Source organism: Leucoraja erinacea, chromosome 30, assembly GCF_028641065.1.
Source record: "Leucoraja erinacea ecotype New England chromosome 30, Leri_hhj_1, whole genome shotgun sequence".
NCBI classification, from domain to species: Eukaryota; Metazoa; Chordata; class Chondrichthyes; order Rajiformes; family Rajidae; genus Leucoraja; species Leucoraja erinaceus.
In genome coordinates this window covers 25,971,475-25,995,955 of record NC_073406.1, presented here as the reverse complement: position 1 = coordinate 25,995,955, position 24,481 = coordinate 25,971,475, and the positions used below count along the sequence as shown (strand labels likewise).

General features: G+C 40.0%; 1 protein-coding gene across 5 annotated transcripts in view; it reads right to left on the bottom strand.

Moving 5' to 3' along the window:
• The window catches only part of prdm16 (PR domain containing 16), a 733,455-nt gene that overhangs the window by 505,415 nt on the left and 203,559 nt on the right, over nt 1-24,481 (bottom strand). For all 5 annotated transcript variants that reach the window (XM_055659693.1, XM_055659694.1, XM_055659696.1 and 2 more), the window contains exon 2: nt 6,314-6,663. In XM_055659693.1, coding sequence (XP_055515668.1) covers nt 6,314-6,663 — 350 coding nt within the window. The remainder of the gene's footprint in view (nt 1-6,313; nt 6,664-24,481) is intronic.

The window sequence follows — 24,481 nt, the reverse complement described above, 5'->3', positions numbered from 1 at the left end:
TTGAGTGAATATGTCTTGAGTGACCATTGTAAGTCAGCAGAATCTGTTGATTGTATTCATTGGCTCATTTCCACATATAGTTTGGAGATGAGAGTGTTACAGAAACTGTGAGCGTGAGTCACATCCTGGCAGGCTACGAATTTGAATTTATCCATAAATCTGGGAATAAAAAAACAAGCCTCAGTCAAAGAGTCCATGAAGTTGCTGAACTGTTTTTTAAATCCAATTGATTTATTGATGGTCTTCAAGGAAAGAAACCACAGTAATGTTCAAGTGCACTCTGAAATGGACCAGCAAACCACAGAGTGTGTAGAGCTACACATACTGTAGCAGCAACTTCGCTTCAATAGTAGTTTAAGAATGCAGATGACCAGCACCTTCACTGAAACAATTGGGAAGAAAGAAACCTTAAATGTTGTCCCTGATAGTGACGCTCACATCCCAGAAAGAATAAAAACATCCTTTACCAATAAGGTTGGTGCTTATATGCCCACTTAAGCAATCTAGCAAAGTGTTTAGTTTTATCAAATTATTACAAATAATAAAAAGCCCTACTGAGGCCCAGGACAGCTGGTGATGGCTATCCACAACCCCCCCCCCTTCCTATTCCATGAATAGAGGCGTAGTCATACAGCACGGATACAAGCCCCTTAGCCAAACTCATCCATGCTGACCAAGATGCCCCATCTAAGCAAGTCTCTATGAAATTTTAAATTCAGAATCAGAGATTAGGAAGCAGGAGCAGGTACACTAGCTCATTTTATTTCCTCTCTCCTTAACCCTGCAGCAGGGAGGGAATTTCTTGTAACCTTTGTAGTGTTATAACTCCAGATTGCAGATACATATCAGGAATCAAATCTACAAGCTTTTTTGTCAGCTCTTTTGAGCACGTTCAAATTGTGGATTTAAACATACAAATTGGTGTTGACTGTATCCATAATTTAGGCGATCAAGAAAAAAAAATCAATGTTGTTGTTTGCGTGTGTTCTGGATTCCTTAAGGAGTAGGGAAGAAGGGAAGAAGATAGGGCAGAGATGAAGGGTAATGCACCAAGTTCCATTCTACCATCTGTTCCTGAGATTAGTTTAAGACTCGTCAAGGGAGTCAAGAGCATTTAATTGTCATATATATTAGTAATGGAACAATGAGATTCTTACTTGCTGCAGTTTAATACAACCCATTATTAATGTAGATAAATAATATAATGATTAATAATACAATAAATTAATAATCATAATTCTCGGTAACAGTAATAATGCAAAAAACGAAGCCCGTATTGCAGGTTTGAATACGCTCAGTCATGGAGCTTCCACAGCCTTCTTAGGGAGAGAATTACCAAGGATTACAAACCTTTGGTTCAGGTCGATCCTGAATATCCATCCCTTTACTTGAATAGATGACTACATCAGGGAAGTATAATCTCCACACCAACCCTGCTAAACTCTTTTGTGTTTTTGCATGTTTTTGGTGTCGTATTTACTTTGGTTTTCTTATCACAGTTTATTTCTTATCACAAAAGAAGCCTTGTTTAGGTACAGAATTCCAATTCCCATCTTAAAATACTGAGCTGTCTGATCATTCTTTATCATTACTTAAATGATAGGCAAATGCATTTTTATGTAATTCCTATATCAGAATATATCAGTTTCCTGATGGACTCTGACATATCTAATGGAGCTGTTACAGAACAAAAAAAAACTTATTTTACAACAGAGGCCTGGTCTTGTCTTGTGAGCCACCAGAGGAAGAGGAGGAAGGGGTGAGAAGGAAATATGATTTCTGTCCTTGCCTTGACCCACCAACTCACTCCAGCTGAGGACAGCACTGTTGTGAATTATTGGTAATGATCTGAAGTATGTGGGTGGCCAAAATGTTCTAACATGACAATCACACACTAAAATGCTTTTTCTGAAAGCTTTGTCGTGAAAATCCACATTATTGATGATAGTTGATCATGTGCCAATAGTAGATTTTCAAGATAAAGGGATTTTCAGAGTATTCCATATCCCAATGGTGTTTCAATTAATGAATTTGAGACCCTCTGACTTTCTGAGTGAGAACTTTGTTTGAAAGACCCGTAAAGCTGTCTCAGCAACCAAAATAAATGAACTATTGGAAAAGTGCTTGCACCTTCCGAGTTTTTTATGGAGGGCTAACGTATGTTTCTGCAAAACACCAATGTTCAGTGAGCCCAAGGCCAGCACAGAGGAATGCCTTTCCTCTTTTGCTCTGGTGAATGGAGAGAAAATAGATGTATTGTGGCCCTGGTATGGGTCATGGGAGGGGTTGAAAATGTAAGGAGAGCCAAGAGTTCGTGGCTGGGATACATGTGATAGGGTTCAGACATCATTCAGGAGGGTAGCAAGGCCCTGACGATCGGAGCCCATGTGAATTTTGATTGACTCCTTAGAGCAGAGGAGTCAGCTTTATGATTGGGCTGGATAGTGGGGAATGGGGTGCAAACACAGCAGTTATAAGAGTACAAGTGACAGAACTGCAAGTGATATGGTTTTGACTAAAACCAGACTGAAACTGGTTCTCCCAAACTGGAAATCTCCCAGTTAGGATCTGGTCCTACAATAATACTTAAGATACTAAAGAAGGCCATCCTCGGCCATGAAGGCTCATGTGTCACATGGGAACAGAGGATTCCAAAATAAAATAATGGATTTTGTGACATGATTTTGGTCGCCCATCTGGTCTCATAAGAGTTTCAATTATATAATGCATTTAAACATTGAAGTACACAATAACCTTTCCAGGCCCATGCCTTTTTCTGTTTACCCTTAGTCTAGAAATCCTTTATAATAAAAAAATGCATTATTATATCCTTTTAGACTTAATCACCCCTGGTCCAATAATAAGAGTAGTAAGTTCAGACGTGTATTTTCAGTTGGATGCAAGAAACACAAATATTTTGTGGTGCCACTATTATCTTTGTCACATAGAATGGGCAGGAAATATTGGCCTCACCAGCACCAGCATCAGCCGACAAAATGAAGAAAACATTTTCAAGTTCAAGTTCAAGTGAGTTTATTGTCATGTGTCCCTGATAGCACAATGAAATTCTTGCTTTGCTTCAGCACACAGAACATAGTAGGCATTTACTACAAAACAGATCAGTGTGTCCATATACCATAATATTTTGGTTTAAAATGTAGTTCCCTTTTCCCATGGAAGTAACAAATTGATATTTCAAGTGTAAATTAGATATTTCTTTTGACTTACAAAAAATACTATTTGGCCTTTAAGATATCAGGAAATGTAAGTCAGAATTTCAAATCAGTATATAACCAAATCCATTAACCACACAGCTGACAATGCACTGCAGCTTCACCTGAACCTACAGAGCAAATGACAATCTCATTTAAGCTCTTGAATAATATGTGTGCAATATTATGTTGTTATAAGATCCACTTAATGGTTTTTAAATAGACGATTTCTAATGCAACACATTTATCTGTGAAAAATAGACAGAGAATGGATAAGGCCTGCAGCTATTCATCCAATAGATTGAATTGTCTATCTTGGTAGAATGGGTCTAAATTAATCCTTGGAGCTTCCTGTTCCCGGAGGCTCTGAGCTTCCATCCCCCTCCATGGTTCTAGACCGAACGACAAGGCACTTTTACATTCAAAGTGTGTTGTTGGCAGCAATGTTGCCAAGACGCTGCCCTGATTGGCACCAAATTCCACTGCAAAAGAGCTGAATCATGCCAGCAGCCCCTTTAATCAGGGATTCTGCAGCTCGCAAAAGTAAAATTAATTTGAAATAACAGGCATTAAAAAAAATCTATGCATATGATATATTTTTTTAAATATTGAAAGTCATGAGTACGTAAGGACATTATTGCCATAGAGGGAGTGCAGAGACGGTTCACCAGACTGATTCCTGGGATGTCAGGACTGTCTTATGAAGAAAGACTGGATAGACTTGGTTTATACTCTCTAGAATTTAGAAGATTGAGAGGGGATCTTATGGAAACTTACAAAATTCTAAAGGGGTTGGACAGGCTAGATGCAGGAAGATTGTTCCCGATGTTAGGGAAGTCCAGGACAAGGGGTCACAGCTTAAGGATAAGGGGGAAATCCTTTAAAACCGAGATGAGAAGAACTTTTTTCACACAGAGAGTGGTGAATCTCTGGAACAAAAAGCCACTGCCCTGATTGGCACCAGTTCATTGCTATATTTAAGAGGGAGTTAGATGTGCCCCTTGTGGCTTTAATCAGGGGTATTCTGAGAAGGCAAAACGGGAAACTAATTTGGAATATCAGCCATGATCAAAATTGAATGGTGGTGCAGGCTCGATGGGCTGATTTTTTTACTCCTTGAAAATTTCTATGAGTTCTATGTAAGGGCCAGAGTGAAGTGCACAGAGAATTAACAGACAATGGAGACTAATGGATAGCAACATTCATAGAGATGTGATCCACATATTTGTCTTCATATATTACAATGGCAATTGTAGAAGTAACCCTATAGTTGAGCAGTCTTCACGTTCTGTGTGCAGCAACATTTAGTACTCTGTCATGTTCTGCACCTTCTTGATTAATGCAGCATCACACAAATAATTGGACGGCATGGGTTTTCTACCAAATGTGATCAAAGTATGAACGGAACAATATCACACAACCTTCAGCCATGTTATATCACTCTTATTGGATAGTCTGGTAATTAGCATTCTACTAGTTGCTTTGAAAACAATGTTTGTATGGTGCAGCATTGTACTGGCATTCATTCATTATTTATCTTTCTCTCTTTTCGCGTCATTGTTCCGTTAAAATGCTATCATATTAATAAATGATTAGGTCATCAACAGAAATGCGAAAACTTAAAACATAGAATGGTGAAAGTGATACAAACTTCATTAAATGAGAACTGGGTCAGGAACATCTGCAAATTAAAAGATAACTAATTTGAGAATTATAGAACCTTGTCCTTCAATTTATTGCAGGGAATATATTTTGAACCTGCTGACAAGACCATGAAGTTGTTTGTGTGAGATAAAACAAAGGACTTTGTTAAGATCCAACAATGGCTTCACCATTCTGGTACTCCGTGTCTATCCTATATGGGTTGAAAAGATACATGGGAGCAATGTATGTGCAGAATGCATGACAAACATTGCATACGAACAGCATATTCAGCAAATGTCTTGCTTGTAACCTGTAATACTTTCAATATTGCACATTGCTAACTGCTCCACTTTTACATAGTAGCGCATCATTTAACTCATTGGGAACAATGTGATGGGGATCTCCTGGTTTGCACCAAATAAATTAATCACACATAAAATAAAACACTTTCATTTCCCTTATCAGAATGATTCCTGCGAATGCGAAATTAGATTGAGGATATTGGCTACTCCTTATGGAATAACATCTATTGAAATTCAGAATGTTACTACAACAGCAAAATTAACCTTGTTCAATTATTGTTGCAACAAAACAGCGGTTTCTCCAATTATTGTGAGGATCAGGTAGATTGGCAACATACTCATTCATGCCCTGACCTGACTACAATGGAAACTTGCTGACAGACATTACTCCAAAACCATCACAACAGTCAAACAGCACATTGAAATGAAACATAGTCATAAGACAAGTTCGATCTGAAATCTCAGAGCTGCACCAATACGAACTGGGAAAATTGTGCCTTTGAAAAATTGTTTATATATTAAAATCGACTTCAAATATCGAAGACAGAATAAAAAGTACCATGTACATTTTTTTTATGATGATTTACTGGAGGATCCTTTTATGTTTATCCAATGAGGACTTTTTTCATCAAGAAAGTGTTTTTTTGATGGATAAATGGGACTGACTGTTCAAAAAATACATTTCCTCATCTCCTTTGTCTGTCCTATTTGTCAGTGGACAAATTTACCAGTGGACTGAGAAATCAAGTAGAATACATTCTCGGACAGGAAAGAAGCACAAGCTCATGCTCAGCTGAATATTCATTGTAAGCTCTTCCATCTTCCACACCACGGGCGGATCCATACATTAAACACTGCAATCTTATTTTATTTTGGGGGAAAATAAGTGAAGCACTCAAAAAGTGTCCCTGGTTTTTTTTTCCTGCTGTGCAATTCTGGACACAACTTAGCCAGTTTGAGTCATGAGAGTCAGGAAAATTGTGGACTATGCCTCTTGAGCAATACAACTTTACTCCACACATATAGAAGTGGGCCAGTGGGAAAATGGCTAAAATGCTGCCTGTGGTAAAGTCCAGAGTAAAACTCATAAATCTGAATAACATGCTAAGGCCACATAAACAGGACCAATAATAAATTAAAAATTGCATGACTCACCTCCCATCCAAAATTTGGATCTTTCAATGTCCCCCTCTGAACTCCGGCGAAAGGACCAAATTTCTCTCCCACTTCAAGTTTCTTCTTGGCCCATATCCCTAATCCAGCGCCAGGAATTGAAGACTCCCTTAGCTCAAAGTCAGGTGGGATTGGAATGTCTTCTGGAATGTAGACAGGGGCTTCATATGGGGACCCTTCTTTTGGGGTGAATTCGTTGCTGGTGGGAAGTGGAGATGGCGGACCCACAGGAATCGGGGACATTATACTGTCTTCTGTTTCTTCTCCTCCACTCTCTCCAGCCGGTGGCTCTGGATCTGTCTCATACATATTATCAACCACTTCACTGTCACCTAAATGTAGGGACAAGAAACAAAGAATAAAATGAGGGAACGCTACATTACAAATATCTTTTACACGTTTCACAACAAAACTATGATCTATTAGTCACATTGTATATATTTTTCCTCCTACCTTTGCAACCTCCAAAATCCTCAAACTTCAGGATTTCTACATTTCTCATTCTGCTTTTTATTTTATTCTTCTTTTCCTTTTTTTTTGCTGGTAACAACACCTTTGCTTCCAGGGCCTAAGAATTGACACTCTCTCAAACTTTTTATTCATTTCTCTTTTCTTTCTCAGAAACTCTCTTTGACGAAGATTTTATAAATAATATTAATACTAATAATAAGAATATTAAGAATACTAATAATAATGCTACTACTACCACTACTAATAATACTACTACTACTACTACTACTACTACTACTACTACTACTACTACTACTACTAATAATAATAATAATAATAATAATAATAATAATACACTTTATTGTCATTGTAAATACATACAACTAAATTTCAGGTGCACTGCCTGAGTGGAGTTCCAACGTATAACGAATAACAAAAATGGCTTCACATATATTTTTACGTGGTTGTACAGCTTCCTGGAACACTATAATTTAAAGCATTGTTGTGCATTATCTTCCATTATCTTTAGAACAACTGAGTTTTAGAATCAGTTCAACTCTCTGTGTATTGGAGTATACCACAGACAACTTTCCTTTTTATGGGGTATGAGCCAAAATACTCCATCAATGTAGAAATACATTTCCAACTAATTAAAACCACATTGTAAATTACATTGTTGTGGGGTGGAAATGCTCACATCAAACTCTGTTGCTATTAAACTCTGAAACACTCTCTTTGACACTTTGCTTACTCTTGTGCAGAGCAAATCCCTGGGAACTGGCGGAGAATAGACTGGTGCAGCGGAGGGAACCAACGAGTTAAAGTACTAGAGTAGAGAGAGGTGGAACTGACAGAACAATAGGAGTACAGTGCCTGTGAGGCAGGTGAGGAGTCAAAACAATATCCCTTAAGACTGACAAGTTATAAAGACCAAGATCAGAATTATCCAGGTCTTATCCAGGTCTAATCTTATAACATTAGAGAGTAAAATTAAAGCAGTGAATGACAATCCAGTAGGCAAAAAGAGGCCCATCTGATAAGCTTAAATATATATTTCTGACAGGTACGCATGCAAAGACCTTTGATTGAGGAAAGAATGTGTTAAAGTGGAATAAACTAGAGTTCAGACACCATTATAGTGAGAATACAAAAGTAGATAGAATATATCTGATATAAGTTGGGTAACATGGGTGAATTATGCTGAAGTATCTGTTTTCATGCTGTAGAGCTTTTTCACTGTGACCTCAGCCTTGTTTGTGTTTGTGAATGGAGAGACTTTTGTTCAACCAACGATGAGAGAAAATAGATGAAATTCAGGATTGCGAAAATAAAGTGAAGGTAGTAAAAGGCATGGAAATGAAATAATTAAAATGAAACTAAACATCCACTTGTAGACACTAGAACAAGCTTGTAAGATCCAGCTGTACATGCAGGTATGCTTAGCTCTAAAGAACAGCAAACATAAACTTCTAACATCAGTCCTTTCCAACATAGGCCCAATGGGTTGAATGAATGTTTATACTGGAGAACTGGCTCCACAGCAGTTACAATCCCACCAAGTAAAACACTGCAATCACTTGGTTTATCTAATTCACTTTCCAATATACTGACACGCTTCAGGATGAAAGGTCACAAAATAAAAGTAAAGAATTTGGAACAATAATCGGGTGAAATCTTATCATGCAGAGATGGAATGTCGTTAAATTGATTTTCAAGAGCTGTAACAGTTTGGGGACTAAGCAGAACCAGTGTACATACACAAATATCATCACTGTAATAGGTTGTGGAGGGCCAAACATTGGTCACATTTTGGAATTGATCTGGATCACATGGCTCAAGTCAGAGAAGCTGGATATCAGGTAGGAATACGATCAGACTCAAACTGGTGGTTCAAATTCCTGGGAACACAACTCAACAAAAATAATTTTGCTAGATTTGTGGAAAAAAAAGACTTGGCCATTCATGGAAAATAAATGAAAAAAAAGCCAATTTAAAAATGAGTTCATTTAATTGTGAAGGGATGGAATACTTAAGTTATTTAAGTGGATTAAGGCTTTTTCCAAAATGGTACCAGATAACTGGTTTGCCTAATTCTTTTATCATCAGTGATTTTCAAGAGGGAGAGTTTAATTGTCATATACACCAAATTGGAACAATGAATTTCTTCCTTGCAGCAGCACAATTGGTTTGTGACCACAGTACTCAATAGATGGCATAATAAACAATTTAAATGAAGTAGAGGCGTTGATGGGCTTTTGTTTAGGATTGCATTGATGTGTTGATTCTAGGACAGATCTTAAGAGATCTGCATGACCAGGAACTTGAACTTAATGCCCACTAACCCCTCGATGGTTTGTGAATCTTCGGCTTTTCTCTTCTAAAGTCAATAATCAGCTCCTATGTTTTACTGATGTTGAAACCAAAAATATTGTTCTAGCACCATTTAATCAGAAGACCAATCTCCTGCCTATTATACTCTATTTGGCAAACACTTCCACATATGTTTTAGTAGCTTTCAAAGAGTCATCATTTAGCTTACAGTTTTTCACAAACTCTTGTTTCACAGAAACAATTCTACAATTAAAGTAGGAGTTCCTAATATATATTTGAAAGCATTTGTATCCCTCTTGTTTTTTATTAAGAAGTAACTTCCACTATGGCAAACTCTACTGAACAAATGTCGCTTTGAAGACTGTGGAAGCATGGGGTGAATCCTACAATGCAGGCTAAATATCAAATACAGCATCCATCAAAAAAGGTGCAGGTTCCATCCCTGTAAAGAGTGCCTCCATTCCCTAGCGAAGGACACACCCAGAAAAAAATCTTACAGAAAACATATTAGTGTTAAATGACCAGAAGTAAATAGCGAGCTCAAGACAATAACTTATTGTGTGTGGAGCTTTATTCTTAAAGATACATTTCCATTGTCAATCTTTCAATACAATAGAGCCCATTCTATTAATTCAGGTTAAGAAGTAGACCTTTCCCAAAATAGCTCCCTGAAAGTGGCAACACAAGTAGATAGAGTAGTATAGATGACATAAGGCAAAGTTGCCTTTCTTGGTCAAGGCATTGAGCATAAAACTTGGCAAACATGTTGCAGCTACATTAAGCCTTGGCGAAAGTCACTTTCAACATTTCTGCTCCCAATATATAGTCTTAATGAGAACATTTGACAGATGACTCCACAATGGAAAATACACCGGAATATTTTAAATTTAAGAAATTTATAGGAGAGTAAAACTGTTTTAAATAATAGATGAATAAGTATGCTTAAAGCTGCATGTTCGTATTATATCTAAACTCCACACATGGACACAGATTCAAATGTACCTCCTCCAAACTCATCTACTGCATCTATTGTTCCTGATGTGGGCTTTTGTACATCTGCAAGACCAAATGTCGACTCGCCGACCATTTCGCTGAACACTTCCGCTTGGTTCACCTAGGCCTATTGGACCTTCCAGTTGCCAACCATTTCAACTCCCCTCCCAGTCCCATACAGACCTTTCTGACTTGGACCCCCTCCATTGTCAGAGTAAGGCCACATGTAAATTGGAGGAACAGCACCTCATATTTCGTTGATATCTCTCCCCTCCCCCCTTGCCCCCTTCGTACACCCTTGTTTTGCCAGTTCCACAGTTCTCTACATTGCTTTCCTCTTTACATCACACCTCCCCTAGACAACATTGGGCCTATCAAGTGCCACCCTGCCTGATGTTGTTTGTGATTGACCCTGTTTGGTCCTGGTCTTTTCTCGCCTGCAGCTCTTCACCCCTCCTCTCCCTCACCCCCTACTCAATCTGAAGAAGGGTCCCGACCCGAACAGTTACCCATTCTTTTTCTCCAAGGATGCTGCCTGACCCTCTGAGTTACTCCAGCACTTTGTGTCTAAATTTAGTATAAACCAGCATCCACAGTTCCTTGTTTCTATGAATCTTATGCATCTTGTTCTTTACACCATCTCAGACTTGTACATATATCTCCCATAACCCAGAACAAGTAATGTGATAATTGAATAAAACATTTGCTTCAGATATTTTTAAAGGATAGGTGTTCACCAGTTACTGGAGAGAAATTTGCTGGCCATGTATGGTACCAATGCAATCTGAGAGATGGAAGATGACTTGGTTCAATGTCCCCAAAAAAGTCCAAAAGATGACAATCCATATGCCGAAGTTAGATGTGTAGGAAAGAACCGCAGATGCTGGTTTGAATCGAAGGTAGACACAAAATGCTGGAGTAACTCAGCGGGACAGGCAGCACCTCTGGAGAGAAGGAACGGGTGACATTTAGGGTCGAGACTGAAGAAGGGTCTCGACGCGAAACCTCACCTATTCCTTCTCTCCAGACATGCTGCCTGTCCCGCTGAGTTACTCCAGCACTTTGTGTCTGCCCAAGGTACATGTTGAATTCTCTGGAATGGGGCATCAAAACGTTCTGAGTGAGAGGTGAAATTATTACCAATGACCCAAAGTGTGCAGGTACAATAAATCAATTATTCTGCAGGTTCTTCTGCAGTTGTATAGGTCTCTGGTGAGTATTGCGTACAGATTTGGTCTCCTCATTTGAGGAAGGATATCCTTGTGATTGAGGCAGTGCAGCGTAGGTTCATGAGATTGATCCCTGGGACTGTCATATGAGGAAAGATTGAAAAGACTAGGCTTGTATTCACTGGAGTTTAGAAGGATGAGGGGCATCTTATAGAAACATGTAAAAGTATAAAAGGACTGGACAAGCTAGATGCAGGAAAAATGTTCCGAATGTTGGGCGAGTCCAGAACCAGGGGCTACAGTCTTAGAATAAAGGGGAGGCTATTTAAGACTGAGGTGAGAAAAAACTTTTCACCCAGAGAGTTGTGAATTTATGGAATTCATTGCCACCAAGGGCAGTGGAGGCCAAATCACTGGATGGATTTACGAGAGTTAGATAGAGCTCTAGGGGATAGTGGAGTCAAGGGATATGGGGAGAAGGCGGGCATGGGTTATTGATAGGGGACGATCAGCCATGATCATAATGAATGGCGGTGCTGGCTCGAAGGGCCGAATGGCCTCCTCCTGCACCTATTTTCTATGTTTCTATGTAATTATCTAAGTGGCAAAGGGTTAACAAATGAACCTTTAGAAATTTGGAAAATTTCATGAATAAGCACTTGTTGGATACAAAATAGAAGAGAATTCACTGTCATTTAACTCCAAATAAACCGCATTCAAATAACTTGGGATACTTTAAAATGCAAATGCATGTAGCACAGATGAAACAAAATTATTTTATTAAGACTTTTGGTGAACTTTTAATCATTTAGGAATTTAAAAAAATTAGGCGAGTGTTTAAGTATGTCAGCTGTGAAACTGATATTACTTGTGGGAGCAACTGAATGGTTTTATTTCACAGCATATGCTTCCAGGGTCAGAATTGGATAAGAAGCCTATTTGAAATCGGAATCGGACCTGGGGGAACATTGAATGGGAATTAATTTGCGGTGTAGGATCAGCAGCAAGCACATACCACAGACTAAAATAAACACTTTAAAACATATCAAGAAAAAAAATGTGGGATTAGTCTAGGGAGTAAGTGAAGTCTGTATGGGCTTTTATATATGGTACACTTTTTATACAGTACAGTCACTTTTGACTGGTAGGGCTGCAATCCAGTATGAATCTGGGGATAAAATATCAGTGATCACATTGAGAGTGTTTGGGGAACCTCCTTCCTGGCCTCAAGAAAAAGACACACATTTCTTGTATCGCAAGTTTGGCCCAGCACTTATTCTACTCCCATCACACAGTTGTTGCAAACAGCCAACGTACGGTGTCTTTACTTTAATTTCTCATGGGGCATCAGTGGAGAAAGGGAACAATATTGAACTCATGCATGGAAAAACATGGCTGCAGGCTTGGAAAACTTAGAGCAGGCCTAACAAAGGCCACAGATGAAGGAGATGTGAACAGAAAATGGAGCTTTAGTATAAAAATTACTTGCCTGTATATATGTCAAGCTCAAAAAAAATCAAAACATTTATTCTTGTGGGAGTGCTCTGTACAGATATAGCAAGTGGTTTAGTAGTCACAGTAGTGGTTGTAAAGCATGGATAACCAGACTGCAGAGTGATAACAACTATTCTAAAATTTGCTTTACTACATGTAAACTGATTGTGTATCACCATAATGCTCTTCCTAAAAGTACCATCAAAACGACTAGATTTCCAGAACAGTGTTATAATGGTTTACCTGCATAATGCCATACTGTATCAGTGTCAACACTGCTACTCCAATGATCTATTGCAACATCTCTTGGCTGCTACCACTTGCAGCTGAGACTTCCCCAGTTGTCCCTTAAAGGCACATACACACCCTCCAGGCAGCTCTTCCAGCTTTTGGGAATGCATGTGACAAAGAGAGGAGAAGGCAGGGAGTGTGCTCTAACAACCTACTTCTAGAAGAATTCCCATGCAAGCAGGCCACAGGGCTCCTTCAGAGCTGCAGCCAGGCAGTCTTGGCAGAAGGCTTGCAGAGATTCCATGCAAGGAAGATCATTCCATGATTTCAGCCTATGAATGGTGGTACTCTGCAGAAGCCTTCAATGCAGGCAGATACACATGTCCACTCTGCATGTTCCCGTCTGAAGGAAAAGTGTTAAAGCCTTCTCTCCTTGGGTTTAGAGCTTGCGTGATCTTTGTAATATCACAGTGAGCGCAACACTGTGAAATGTGACAGTGATCTCAAATCATCCTGAGCTGGGAAGCTGACAGTGACTTTCACAGTGACTTGATCTTTTCTTCATCTAAGGATGCAGGTGACCAAGGGGGGAAGTCTGGAGATACATTTTAGGAATTCACAGTTGTTAGTATCACTTGGAAGCATTTAATGGCAGAGAAATGTTTCTAGTGTAAATGAAAATCCCACTGGAAAGTCAGTAATATTGCTCTGCATCAGAGTAATCCTATTTTCAATAGCCCAGCATTTTATTTTTTGGAACCATGAGGGAATTTCTAATTTCCTCAGTAAACACAGGTTTTAATGCCATGCAATTCTCATCTTCTCTGTAATATAGAGAGAGAATACAGGAAGCAGAATGGTGTAACATAATTGCTTAAATTCAGAGTGCAATGTAATATCATCTATACAGAATCCACAACATTATCCACTACATTAACTACATGAAAGCATAATGATCTAACTTCAGATGGTGATGTAAAATATACAATGCAATTTATACAGCTGTTTTTTCTCTAATTTCTCTCCAATTTCCTCACTTGCTGCCTCCAAGCATATCTTGTTCAGGCAAGAGCGGAACTCGCTATCAAAACATGGAGGGGACACAATTTTTTGGTGGCCACACGCGCATGCGCACACACACTCACACACACACACGCGCGAGGCTTCGGAGGCTCAATCCAGCGCTAAATGCAGCTCCACTCTGCCTGTCTCACCGGGTTAACTACAGCCCTGTCTGGACTGACGGGACACTAGTGCTGCTTCTCCATGCTGGCCATATTTCCTGCACGTCCAGGAAGGGCTGTAGGCTCACCTGGCGAAACAGGCAGAGTTGAGCTGGGTTTAGCGCTGTTTCTATGCGCTGGCTGTGGACCTGGGGGTACAGCTCGCATCGAACTGCCGACCTCTCTGGCCACCCGTGAGGGGGGGGGGGGGGCACTCGGGAGGAGACGGGGCAGCGCCGGAGACCCGGCTGGGATCGATCCTGGGTGCGGATGCGGCGCAGGTCTGTGCCATGTCTCCCTCCTCCAATCGCCGTGCTCTATCCTCAGTCCCACCCCCCCTCCCCCACTCCTTCCTCCTCCAATCATCGCGCCCTCGATCATCAGTCCCACCCCCACTGTCTCGCGGAAAGCGGAGATTTTAAAATCCGGATCACAAAAACTTGGGAGGGATGTTCCCCACCTCTCAAAACATGGGGGGGGACATGTCCCCCCCCCCCCCCCCCCCCCCCGGGGTTCTGCCCTTGTGTTCAGGAGACCATCATCATGTTCCATTAAGCCAATTTTACTTAAGTTCTGATCACCCAATTTCTCAGCCTTGTCATCTTACAGCTGATATTATCATTGACACCCTTTGTTTAGGACTTCACTGTATTTCAAATCTTCCCTTTAAAATCCTATCATTGACTCAGTTCCCAAAACCTCACAACCCTCCATACATCTTGCATTTTCCAGATCCATGCTCATATCAAAGAGTATAAAATGATTGCTATGTACATTTTTGATTCAGTCTCCAATTCATTTTTTACAAGATATCTCAGTCTCTTGCATACTACAACCCTCATTCCAATATTCCAGTTCTGAGAGACACAGGAGACGACAGATTCTGGAATCTTGTGCAAAAAAAATCAAACTGCTGGAGGCAGCAGGAGGGAAATGGACATGCGATGTTCTGAGTGTCAGATCTGTGACACACAAACTCTATCATGTTGTTTGAATTGCTTTTCTCCAACCTTGAGCCATAATTTCATTTCTGTCCCAACTTCTTCTCTTCCACCATCCCCTCAAGATTTGTCTGAACTAAACTGAGTCGTGTTCTGAGTCTTCTATGCATTAGTAACTCAGCAGGCATAAAACCTATTGGCAATGTGCTGTCGTTTTAGAGTTCAGTGTTTGCTAACTGATGCTTCATTGTTAAGTGAGCACCCCAAAATATTTATTTCTTCAGTGCCACTTTGATGATTTTCAATAATCTCTCTGCTGCTCCATTGGACATTGATATGTTGAAATAAATAGATGCTCAAATCTTCACAATGTGCAATATCTGAGAGCAATTCTTTTGGCAAATCATCATGTGAGAAAATGAATCTAAATTCTCTAATATTATGTTGTCGTACGGGACAAGCACGTTTCAATATAATCCTATAGAAATGATTATCTATGGATACCAATAATTCCTCTATGACCAATTTTCCTCTATAATAATCTATTTGTGTTCTTTGAAAATTAGAACTTTTTAAAAGCCATTTACAACTCGTTAGACCAGGGTAGTCTACAAATCAATGGGATAAACATTGAAATTTCCAATTTCCAATAACAATTACTTCCTGTTGACTTGTTGACAATGGATCTGCAATTGCACCTTTGAAAATTTATATTGGTTGACATAATCACATTGAAAATAAATAAATAATTAGCCTTTCTTGGTATTTGCAAAACACCTAATGATGATATTGCCAAATTAGAACCAAATTAGAACCAAGAAATTCTAAAAAAAAAAGGCTTCCTGCTTACGTCTGCCTAACAGGTAAAAAATTGCAAAAATCAATGCAAAGCAAATTCCTTTGCTTGGATTTGCTCAGAAATGGATCTTTCTGAATTTAAGCATTGTTTTTTCTCACTTTTCATCAATGCAAACACAATTGTTTTTTCTTGAACTTTGACTGACTACATTTCCTGTTCCAGAATTTGAATAATGGAATTGAACACATGCCTGACCATACCAAGTGTATCATAGCAAACTAACAAAGGCTCTCTTCTCATACTAGGATAATCAGTCTTTTGTTATGTGATGTTCCATGCCTCAGTTATATTTTCTGTCTTTTATTCTCTAACTGAAGAAATGTTTCCGTTTTGTTCGTAGGCCCAGAGTTCTTTTGAGCTTTCCATTATGCATGTGTGGTGTTGTGCCTATTCTTTAAATATTCAAAGAGTTTCTTCCTTGACTCTAACAACATCATCTTTATTGCATTGACAATGATCATGTACCTTGTGCTATCTTGTCTATAGTAACTTGAAAGATCCTTGGTGACAATTTAACACCATAAGGTGTTTTATACATAAATAAAGATCCCCATGTAGTTTTTACATTTTCTTTTTGCCCATATTTAATTGACAAGTCCAGTGTGATGCAAACTTTGTCTCGTGCCAGTTTTGGATCGGTATAATTAACATCCACTGCTTCTCGTATCTGATTTTTATCGACAGGAAAATTATGACCAGTAATCCTGGAACATTTTTTGCATTTTTGCCCAATATTATACAAAGTGTGACTTTGAAGCTTCCAAACAGAACACCTCTTTCCAGTTTATCTTCAATTGCCTGAGCCAACCTTTGCCTAGCAATATTTATTGTACATCAGCTACTATCATTGGTGGCTTTACTTGCTGTTCACAATGATTCATCCAGTCATAGTCGTACAGTGTGGAAAAAGGCCCTATGGCCCAACTTGCCCATGCCAACCAACATGCCCCAACTACACCAGTCCCAACTGCCCGCATTTACGAGTCGTCCTTAAATACAAGAGAGGTGCCAGAAGACTGGAGGGTGACAAATGTTGTACCTCTTTTCAAGATGGGCTGCAGGAAAAATGCGGGGAACTATAGGCTGGTGAGCTTAACATCTAAGTTACTGGAGAGCATTCTAAGGGATAGGATATGCAAGCATTTGGATGGGCAAGGGGTGTTTAGGGACAGTCAGCATGGTTTTGTACGTGGGAGGTCGTGTCTCACAAATCTGATTTTTTGAAGACATGACAAAAAAGATAGATGAGGGCAGAGCTGTAGATGTGTACATGGACTTCAGCAAGGTGTTTGACAAGGTTCCGCATAGTAGACTGCTCTGGAAGGTTAGATCGCATGGGATCCAAGGAGAGATAGCTGAATGGATAGCAAATTGGTCCCATGGAAGGAAGCAGAGGGTAAAGGTGGAAGGTTGCTTTTCTGAATGGAGGCCTGTGACTAGTGGTGTGTGTGCCTCAGGGTTTAGTGCTGGGCCCGTTGCTGTTTGTCATGTACATCAATGATTTGGATGAGAACACACAGGGCAAGATTAGCAAGTTTGCTGATGATACAAGAGTTAGTGGTTTTGCAGATAGTGAAGATGGTTGTGAACGATTGCAGCAGGATCTGGATCGATTGGCCAGGTGGGCGGAGGAAAGGTTGATGAAATTTAATACAGAGAAGTGTGAGGTGTTGCATTTTGTGACGTTGAACAAGGGCAGGACCTACACAGTGAATGGCAGGCCTCTGGGTAGTGTTGTAGAGCAGAGGGATCTAGGAGTATAAGTGATTGATTCCATGAAGGTCGAGTTGCAGGTAGATAAGGTGGTCAAAAAGACTTTTGGCACTTTGACCTTCATCAGTCAGAGTATTGAGTATAGAAGTTGGGAGGTCATGTTGCAGTTGTATAAGACATTAGCGAGACTGCATTTAGAATATTGTGTTCAGTTCTGAGCACTATTTTCTAGTTAAGATATTGTCAAGCTAGAAAGATTTATGTTGCCAGGACTAGAGGGTGTGAGCTACAGGGAGAAGTTGAGTAGGTTGGGTCTCTATTCCGTGGAGCGCAGGAGGATGAGGGGAGATCTTATAGAGGTCCACAAAATGATGAAAGGAATAGATCGGGTAGATGTCCAGAGTATTTTTCTCAGAGTAGGGGAATCGAGGACCAGAGGATATAGGTTTAAGGTGAAGGTGAATAAAATGTAATAGGTATCCCAGGGGTCATTTTTTTACACAAAGGGTGGTGGGTGTATGGAACAAGCTGACAGAGTTGAGGGTGGGACTATCCCATCGTTTAAGAAACAGTTAGACAGGTACATGGATAGGACAGGATTGGAGGGATATGGATCAAGTGCAGGCAAGTGGGATGTGTAGCTGGGACATTGTTGGTCAGTTTGGGCAAGTTGGCCCAACTTCCACACTGTTTCCACACTGTATGACTCTATGACTCTATTTGGCCCACAACCCTCTCAACCCATCCTATCCATATACCTGTCCAAATGTCTCTTAAATGTTATGACAGTAATTGCCTCAACTACCTCCTCCTGCAGCTCGTTCCATATACACCCACCACCCTTTGTGTAAAAAAGTTACCGCTCAGGTTCCCATCTTTCACCATCACTTTAAAATACTGGCCTCTGGTTCTCGATTCACCTACCCTGGACAAAAAACTCTGTGTCTTTGCCTGATCTATTCCTCCCATGATTTCGTACACCTTTATATTATCACCCTTCATCATCTTGCCCTCCAAGGAATAATGTCCTAATCTGCTCAACCTCTCCCTATAGCTCAGGTCCTCAAGTCCTGACAACATCCTCGTAAATCTTTTCTGTACCCTTTCCTGCTTGACAACATCTTTCCAATTTTTGGACAGCCACCATCATTATCTACAATACTACCCATTTTTGTCACCTGTAAATTTGCTAATCATGCCTTGAATGTTCTCATCCAAATCATTGATGTAGATGACAAACAGCAATGGGCCCACAACCAAACCCCAGGGCACACCACTAGTCAAAGGCTTCCAGTCTGAAAAACAACTTTCCATCACCCTCTGCTTCCTTTCATGATGCCAATTTTCGATCCATTCAACTATCTCACCTTGGATCCAATGTGATCTAACATTCTAGAGTGGTTACCATGCAGATCCTTGTCAAATGCCTTGATGAAATCCATACATATAATGTCTATAGCTCTGTCCTCAACAGCTTTTTTGGTCACATCTTCAATATCAGATAAGTGAGGCACAATCTCCCGCCTTTGAGTATAATCCTGCTTAAGTCTTCAAGACATGGCCTGAAAAGGTTTCCAAGTTTAACGTGGTCTTCATTAGCAGTAACTGGTCTACTGGAGTAAATATTTACAGTTACTCATAATTCATCAATCTGCGTCCATACTGTTGCTCATGCTGTTCCACTAACCATTTAACCATACTTTTGTCTTAAAGTCTTTCTACATTCTGTCATTACTGGTAAAATACTATAACTAAACCCAATTGTCCCTTGTTCTTGCGAACTTCAATACTGTGTAGACTTGCTCTTTGTGCCATTTTACTGTGGTTACTTCCTTTCTAGAGTTGCTTTCATTGACTACCTTGGCTTTAGATTTGCACGCTGAGGAAGATGTTTTTTCAGACAATTAAACCATTTTGCTGCTTTGAATTGACGTCATGGATTGATTCAGTTACATCTATCATAACTATTTGCACCAGCTTCAAATTCTGCATTGAAATCATATTCTACTCTGTGTGTATAAACTGTCATATTTGTATTTTGTATTTTAGGAAATTATTTAGCATTCCTCCATGCATTTATAGATGTTTTGCATGAGAATCAGGTGTAGGGTTTGGTGGGATTAGTAACTTGAATGAAACCACTTTATTGATTAAACCCCAGGCAAGCTTGTTCACACAGAGCATAGCCCAAAGAAGTGTCAAAGTTGCAAGGCTGAAACTGGTCCTTCAATGAGACGATACACTCACTGACAGTGTTGGCTGATTTCCGATTTGTGAAATAGACCATCTTTTGTTGTCTGTGGCATTAAAGGAGTTGCTAATGCACAACATATGTTCTGAACACATTCAAATTAGAAGACCAGTTTTTTTGTACTCTGAATAGCATAGTTTTCTGCAAGTAAATTATCATCACATCAAAAACATTGATTTCCATGACTTTATGTGCTGTTAAAAAACAACTCCATGCATTCTATGTGTGAACTGAAAAGCTCATACAGCAATGCTTCCAATGCAGTTAGGCCCAACGCATTTTGTTGTTGTGATGTAATTCAACCAATGCTGATGATATCACAGCAAATTTGAAATTTCCCATCTTTGCAATGCCCTTTTAATTCTCTGACCACATCCGCAACCTTGTTAAACTAACCACATCGACCAATGCGGCTGAAATCACGTGGAACCTCTTCGGCCCAGGGTACGTACATTGTTCATTTCTTCTCCTTACGGCAGTATATTTGCCCAACTCTTCTCTCTGAGACTTTTGTCACTCTTTACCCAAACAATTCCTGCATGCATCTCTCAAACAAAGGTGGTTGTTGGAAGGAACTGCAGATGCTGGTTTAATCCGAAGATAGACACAAAATGCTGGAGTAACTCAGCAGGACTGGCAGCATCTGTGGATAAAGGTTTAGTTGGTGTGCCCTCCCATGTCCACACACACATCTGGGATCATCAGAGCTGGCTTCTTGCTTGACACAAGATCTGTTTTTCATTTTACTTCTTACTTAATGTGAGATCTGCTTTTCATACCTTCTTCAGTTTGTAACCTATGTCCATGTGCGCAAATTGCTTGTTCTAATTGTGGGTAATTGTGGAATTAGGGAGAGACCCCGAGAGGTGGGAGAGCATGTACTCTTTGATTCTTCCTTTCACCAATCACACTGTACACATACATACACATCATCCGCTATTTGCATGTAATGGGCCTGCTGTGAGTGCCAAGGCACAAGGAGGTCAAATGATATTTGGACCAGAAATGGTTTTGTTATTGCAAGAAAATAGTGACAGTCAGAGGATTGGGGAATTTGAGCATCAGAAGCCAGATGGGTTCTTGTTTAGGATTTGGGAGGATGTCACTCCTGCATCAAAGGGAGTTGGCACCATGGGGTGAAGTTTTAGGTTGCAATGAAGACTTGTTGACCTAAAGGTAAGGGGGGCAGTGGCAAAAAGGGGACCATGCAAACAGGAATTTGGGGTATCTGGTTCTGGACAAAAGGAAGGTCAGTGGTGTTATTGCTGAAGATTATGTTTGATACCGTGGTGGGAAATGGGAGAAGGGCAAAAGGCAAGGTAGAGTTGCTGCCTCACAGCACCAGAAACCCAGGTTCGATCCTGACTACAGGTCCTGTCTGCTATGTGTGTTGTACACTTTCTCTGTGACCGTGTGGGTTTTCTCCGGGTGCTCTGATTTCCAACTCACATTCCAAAGACATGCAGGTGTGTTGGTTAATTGGCATCTGCAGATTGCCCTGGTGTGCAAGGTGCAAAAGTGGGTTGACATAGAATTAGTGTATAAGGGACAGAAGTTTAGGGATAATATGAGGGGGAACTTCTTTACTCAGAGAATGGTAGCGGTGTGGAATGAGCTTCCAGTGGAAGTGGTGGAGGCAGGTTCATTGGTATCATTTAAAAATAAATTGGATAGGCATATGGATGAGAAGGGAATGGAGGGTTATGGTATGAGTGCAGGCAGGTGGGACTAAGGGAGGGGAAAAAAAAAAATTAAAAAAAAATTGTTCGGCACGGACTTGTAGGGCCGAGATGGCCTGTTTCCGTGCTGTAATTGTTATATGGTTATATGGTTATATGGAGTAATAAATGGTTGGCATGGACTAAATGGGCCAAAGGGTCTGTTTCCACACTGTATCTGTACACTAGAACTAAACGGTCCCTGCTGTACACCACTAGTCACAGCTCACCAATCGGAAAATGTTTGTGGCCATTAAGCCATTTTCATCAAACCCTTTACAGAATCCAAGTCGCCCATTCTCCACAACCTCACTTTCAGGCTGAATTAGATGGTAGTTTCATTTATTCTATTTAACCCTAACCTGAGCTTTTCTGATAATTTATTTTCCATTGCAAACTGTGCCTATTGCCTCATTAATACCAACTTCCAACTCCACCATTGGTTTTGCTTCAGTCCGTCTGCTGCAACAGCACAGTGGCTGCCTCCCAGCTCCAGCGATCTGTATTCAATTCCAACCTCATGCGTTTTATGTGTATGGAGTTTGCACATTCACCCTGTGACCACAAGGATTTCCCTCAAGGTGCTCAGGTTTATGGCACATCACAAAAATGGGTGCATTGGTAGATTAGGCTGCAGTAAATTTACCCTAATGTGGAGGAAAGTGGTAGAATCTGTGGAGGTGGTTGATGGGAATATGGGAAAAATAAAATGGGTCAGGTTAAGATTAGTGTAAAAATGGGTGGTTTGGTGGTTGGCATGGACTCAGTAGGCCACACAAACTGTTCCTGTGCTGTGTGTCTCTCTATGGCTCAATGACTCCATGGCTCAGCTTTTCCTACCATTCCTGATTTAGCTTCCCATCTTCCAGCCTTTGTAAAATTTGTCTGGACCAAACTTCATGACTTCCACCACATTCAGCTGTTCTACCGCTCCCCTCTTGTAAATCTACTTTGGACTTCAGGTATCAGAAATCACATTTTCAACCATCTTGAAATTCCTACCTTTTTACCCACTGCTACAATCCTTTCTCATTCTTTCCCATGTACTAGTAGACCCGTCCTTAGCGCCCATACCCAAATCCACGACCACTCTTACAATCTATCCATTACGCAGGCATATTATGAACCATCTCATTATCACTGGCCCTGCGTTCAACAGTAACAGCAGATCCTAATTCACTTCCTAAAGCGGTCTGCCTCTCAGTCTCACTCGCTATAAGATGTTCCCCAAAAAACCCACCACCACCCGTAACACCTCTTTCTGTACCTCAGTGTCCATGTTCCTCTGATCCCATTTCAGTTTTGCACCATGGAGCATTTTTCTACTTTAAAGATCTACTTAAATGTTAGATTATTATTTTAGAATGAATTGTAGTACCGTATAACATAAAATACGCTGTTCTCTGGTTAATAAATATTCTAATATGGAGTGTAAATCCAGGCTGCTGCATTCAGTTATAGCTGTAACTGCTGCTCATTGTCATTCTACTCAGTATAACTCCCTCTGGACCCATGCAGGTCACTGACGTTTATTAAAACCTCAGATTAATAGCTATGGGAAAAGACATTTTCACAAACATGATAAATATTAATAATAATCAATATTAACTTACATTTGCTAAATTGAGCTACAAACAATACCCAAGGGTAAATTTTCACCAGAATCCGCAGCTGTCTGGAGAGGGAAGGGAGAGGGGATGAGGGACAAGGGTGTTGAAACATAATAAAATACAATGTCGACTTTTTTTTTCCCTTGTAGGAGAACAATAGAATTCTCCATGATTTTATGTGTGAATTGTGATCTGAACAAGGAAATTGAGGGGGAAACAAAATGTTTATTTGGGTTTTGAGCTGTGTACAGTACTTTGCATTACTGTTCTATCCTGCTTTTGTCTTCAGTTATTTTTAGAAAATAACATGTTTCTTGCTGAGGGAACAATAAGGAATTGTTAACGAAGAACAAATAAATTCTAATTTTCTTCCTGAACTCTTTTTGCTCCAATGTTAAAACATTTCTGGTTCTCTAAGGCACGTGGACAGAGGGAGCTGATTTATTCAAAACATATTTGAGCAAACCCATTCCTGATTCCTGAAACTCCACCTGATTTTCTTCAACCAAGGAATGCTAAATGTTGCTTCATCACAGGCCAACTTACTCATCAAGGACTTGGGATTGTTTGGGGGAATTTTACTGCATAATAACGGATCAAAGTAACAATTATTTGCTGAGCCATCAGGGTAGTACTTAAAAACAAATCATGGTGTGGTTTAGTAACGAGATTCTGTCTTGTAATGTTACCTGGTTCCAAGTTACACTCTCCATCAGAATTTTTGATTAACTCTGAAGAACATCGGTTTATTGTAGCAATTCAACGTCAGCTTTTGCTGCATGCAACTGGAGGGAAAGCCCAAAGGGCAAATATATGTTTCTAACATAACTTTCAGATCCCTGGCCTTATGCCACTTCACTGATAACCTGGTCACACCCCCCTACTTCAGCAAAACTTAATTCGGTTCGAAGTCACCCACGATGACTTTCATTGTTCTTTTTTTTAACCTTGAGCTGACGTGGTTTCAATATAGGGATGCTTAAAACTGCACACAATGCGCACCTCTACCTATCTATACCCCCTATCATCCCTCCCTCCTAAATCCATTACTCCTTTGGTGGTAAACAGTTTGAAATACATCAAATTTTTAAAAAGCCTCTGGGGTACTTAATACACCATTGTTTCCCTTTGAGCCGGGATGATTGCTCACTTCAAAAAGATTTAATT